This window comes from Aristolochia californica, unplaced genomic scaffold (genome assembly GCF_029961685.1).
Source record: "Aristolochia californica isolate CCGP_79_NKW_82.1479 unplaced genomic scaffold, dmAriCali1.0.hap1 SCAF_5, whole genome shotgun sequence".
In the NCBI taxonomy this organism is placed as follows: domain Eukaryota; kingdom Viridiplantae; phylum Streptophyta; class Magnoliopsida; order Piperales; family Aristolochiaceae; genus Aristolochia; species Aristolochia californica.
Genome location: NW_027182214.1, coordinates 8,960,818 through 8,965,095, shown reverse-complemented (window position 1 = coordinate 8,965,095; position 4,278 = coordinate 8,960,818). Strand labels below are relative to the sequence as shown.

At 32.3% G+C, this 4,278-nt stretch overlaps 1 protein-coding gene across 1 annotated transcript; it reads left to right on the top strand.

The window, feature by feature from the left end:
* The first annotated feature begins 2,678 nt into the window (after nucleotides 1-2,678).
* On the top strand, nucleotides 2,679-3,962 carry LOC137965996 (probable long-chain-alcohol O-fatty-acyltransferase 5). The gene has a single exon (XM_068812425.1). The coding sequence runs from the start codon at nucleotides 2,705-2,707 to the stop codon at nucleotides 3,743-3,745; it is 1,041 nt and encodes a 346-aa protein (XP_068668526.1). The 5' UTR covers nucleotides 2,679-2,704; the 3' UTR covers nucleotides 3,746-3,962.
* The last annotated feature ends 316 nt before the right edge of the window (nucleotides 3,963-4,278 follow it).

Sequence of the window (4,278 nt, the reverse complement as noted above, 5' to 3'; positions counted from 1 at the left end):
AGTGTTAGAAGATGAAGGCATATTGGAAGATGTGTCATTTTATACAACAAAGATTTTATACATCATTTGCAGCAAGCTGGGAGTTCATGCTATTCTCTCACCCCCAGCTTGAAGGGGAGTGCTGGAAGATAGGGCCCAAGTCCACACGACCAAGAAATGCGCACATTTCCAAGTGCGTTAGAAGATGGGCCCAAGCCCATAAGACCAAGGAAGACTCATGCATCCAAGAGATATAGAAGACGGGCTCAAGGCCCCACAGATCAAAGAGAAAACCATAGGCCCACATACAATGATGGCATTATGGTAAATAAAGGGTCATCTCATAGAGATGGTATTGATGTAATTAAGTTAAAGTTTCAAGGTTAACACCCTAAACCCTAAACCCTAAGTTTAGGGGTATTATTGTAATACAATATTTTCATAAATCTATAAATAGAGCTTTAGGGGAGGGTTAGGAATCAAGTTCATAACCCTTCTTCCTCTAGTTTTTTTTCCAATGAGTTTCACTGAAAATCAACATAGCACCTGGGGCTAATGGGCAAGGCTTTGGGAATGGAGGATGAATATATTTTAGAGAGTTTGAACTTTGAAGAAGGGTTTCAACCGAAGAGGATGAATTATTACTCTACATATATTATTAAATAATAAAAATATAATTTTTTATTTACCCTTTGATGTTATAGAATCATCTGATAGTATTAAAAAATTTGTCATACACAAAATTATGATACAATTTAGTATAATGATATCTAATAAAGTTCTATTAAAAAAATTATCTAAAACAAAAAAAAATATTATTTGAATAAAACAACCTAATGAAAATAAATCCGAATCCAACATCTGATTATAAATTCTCTCGCTAGGCTTATCCCATCCCAACTTGCATTAATTGATGGGAATTTTACTAAATTATCTTTTTTAACAAATATTAACAAAAATAACAAACCAATAAACTTAATATAAAAAATAACTTTGATCGGTCAATTGAACATATGTACAGTCCGAGACCGCATGTCAGCTTTGATCGCTTATGTAGTGCCACATCATCATGCCACATTAATAACCAAAGAAATTAATGCCATGCCACCTGACACATCATCACATCACTGTGTCATCAGACATGTGTACCATATGTCATCATGCCATGTCATCAACACACCACATCAACACCATATCATCATACATTTTTCTCCCATTTGTCTTTCATTATTGATTTAAGTTCTTTTGTAATTTAATTTTTTTTAAAACATTAATTTCTGGTTTTAAAAAACTTACACATTTCATTACCTTCTATTTAATATCTTTTTTATTAATTATTTAAAACACATTTTTATAATGTAATTAATACCTTACATTATTGATTTAGGTTATTATTTAATTTAATACAATATTTTTAAAAAAACAATTTAGTTTTTAAAAATCTTATTTGTTGCAACATATTTTATTACCTTCTTATTTATAAAAACTTGTTAAATTTTTATATTAATTAATTAAATCATCATATTCTAATCTATGTAACACATTTTATTATCTATTTATGATATTTTAAAATTTAATTTTAGTTTTTAAAAATCTTATTTATCTGTATATGTTTTCTTACCTTCTATTTATTTTAATAAAAATAAATTTTATAAATAAATTAATTAAAAATATATTCTAATCTATTTAACACATTTTTATTGATTTAAGATATTTTCAAATTTTTTAAAAATATAAAATATTATTTTGATTTTCAAAAATTTTATTTGTCGATACAGGTTTTATTAATTTCTAGTTATAATAATCAAACATAAAATTAGAATATTATTTATTTAAAATCTTAATTTTATATTTTATTATTTTAAATTAAAATATAATAAAACATGTACCGACAAATAATATTTTTGAAAACTAAAATATTATATATATTTAAAATTTACTTATTTTAAACCGACAATATAAGGATTTAATTATATTAAAAAATATTTTTAAAATTATTAATATTAAAATTTATTTTTTATTAAAATAAATAGAAGGTTGAAATGCAAATCAATAAAAAATATTTTAAAAGAGAATTTTTTTAAAATTATTTTTATTTTAAAATTATATTAAACCAATAATGAAAGGTTTTAAATAGATAAGAATATTATTTTTTAATTAATTAATAAAAAAATTTATTTTTTGATATTATAAAAAAGGTAATAAAATATGTTCCAATAAATAATATTTTTAAAAATAAATTAAATTTTAGTAAAATATTGTTTTAATTAATAATATCTTAAATGTATAATGAAGTTATTAATTACATTACGAAAATATGTTTTAAATAATAAGTAAACATAATTTAAATTTTATCATTTTGATTAGAAGGTAATGAAATGTGTAAGATTATTAAAACCAGAAAGTTAATGTTTTTAATTTTTTTTAAACTTTAAAAGAACTTAAATCGAGGTTGGAAAAAAAATGGGAGAAAAAATGTATACTAACTTGCATGTTGATTATAAGGCATAGTGACATATCGATGTTGGCTGATGTGACAAAGTGACGAGACATGCGTCAAATTTGGATATTTTTTTATAATAATTTTTGAAGTTGGTTATTTTGTTAATATGTATTTAAAAATGAATAATTTAGTAAAATTCCCTTAATTGATTCTGAAAAATTAGGTCTGGCATCCATAAACGATGAACATAAGAGAAGTCATCCCTAAGACCGAGCGACAAAAATGGAGGAACTCAAGAGCTTAGCCAAGGTCTGTCTCTCCGTCAACGCCGCCTTGATCTACTGCTATTTTTTCGTCTCCCAAATCCGTCCGGGCAAAACCAGACTTCTTTTTCTTCTCCCCGTTTTCTATCTGTTTTCGGTTCTTCCCTGGACCTTCTCTAGCCTTCATTTCAGAGGCATCTCTGCCTTCTTCCTCACATGGCTCGGCATCTTCAAACTCCTCTTATTCGCATTCGATCAGGGTCCTCTCGCCACCCAACGGGATTCTTTTGTCAACTTTGCCTGCATTGCTTCTCTTCCCGTCAAATACAAGCAGCGAAAGCCGTCTCTAAAATCCAATTCGTATCCCGGAAAAATCCCAATTAGTCTCTTCATCAAAGGCCTGGCTCTCTCAGCGGTCATCTACCTGTACAAGTACAAGTCTAACTTCCATCACAAAATTCTTCTCTCACTCTACTGCTTCCACCTCTTTTTGGCTTTAGAACTCGTACTCGCCGCCGGGGCGGCAGTGGCTCGTTCGGCGGTTGACCTCGAGCTTGAGCCGCAGTCAGACGAACCGTACCTATCGACGTCACTTCAGGACTTCTGGGGCCGTCGGTGGAACCTTATGGTGACCAGCATCCTCCGGCCGACGATCTACTCCCCGATCCGGCGTTGGGCCAGTCCCAAAGTTGGAGGCCGCCGGGCGAGGCTGCTTGGGATCGTGGCGGTTTTCCTAGTATCCGGTCTGATGCACGAGGTCATGTTTTATTATCTCACCTTGGCAGAGATGACATGGGAGGTGACTTGGTTCTTTATGCTGCACGGCTTCTGCACAGGGGCGGAGGTGGCAGTGAAAGAGTCCTTGGCCAGAAAGTTCTGGCTGCCGGTGGCAGTGTCGAGGCTGGCCACGCTGGTTTTCGTGGCGGTGACTGGTTTTTGGCTGTTTTTTCCGGCGATCCTGCGGTCAAGATCTGATGAGAAAGTGATTGACGAGTATGGCGTGTTTTTAGAATTTTTAATGGATAGGGGGCAGAATCTCAGGGCGTGGATAAGAGGCTAATACGCTCCGATGTCGCCGCCTCTTCGCCGAAAGTCTTTTTTATGCGTCTGATCATGTGTTGTTTCTCTCTCTTCAACGAAAAGAATCAATTATTCATGGAAATTCAAGCAATTCAAGGTTTCTATAACTAAACTTTTCATTTCACCGGGAATGTTATGGGATTGTGTTTTTGCTCAACTACCTTCCGACTATGAAACCTTCTACTGTGCTCTCTTCCTCTCAGGTCGGCATTAATCGACTTAGATTTTGATTGAAACTGATTTTGACCATTAATTCACTATTTGGCTAGTTCTCTATACTTTGACTTTTGAGAACTTTGCCTTTGAATCTATGTAAGATTCTTTCATACATTTTCTTCAACATTGTCCCTCAAACTCAAGTTTATATCTTCGGTTTGCAATGAAAAAAAGTTTGGTCTTCAAGAAGATTTCTTTATATGGTACTCATATGTGAAATTCTTCATTGTAGATCGTACTTCTTCTATGATAGCAACACCCATACTTCAATTCCCGAAGGAGACGCAACCATTGCAA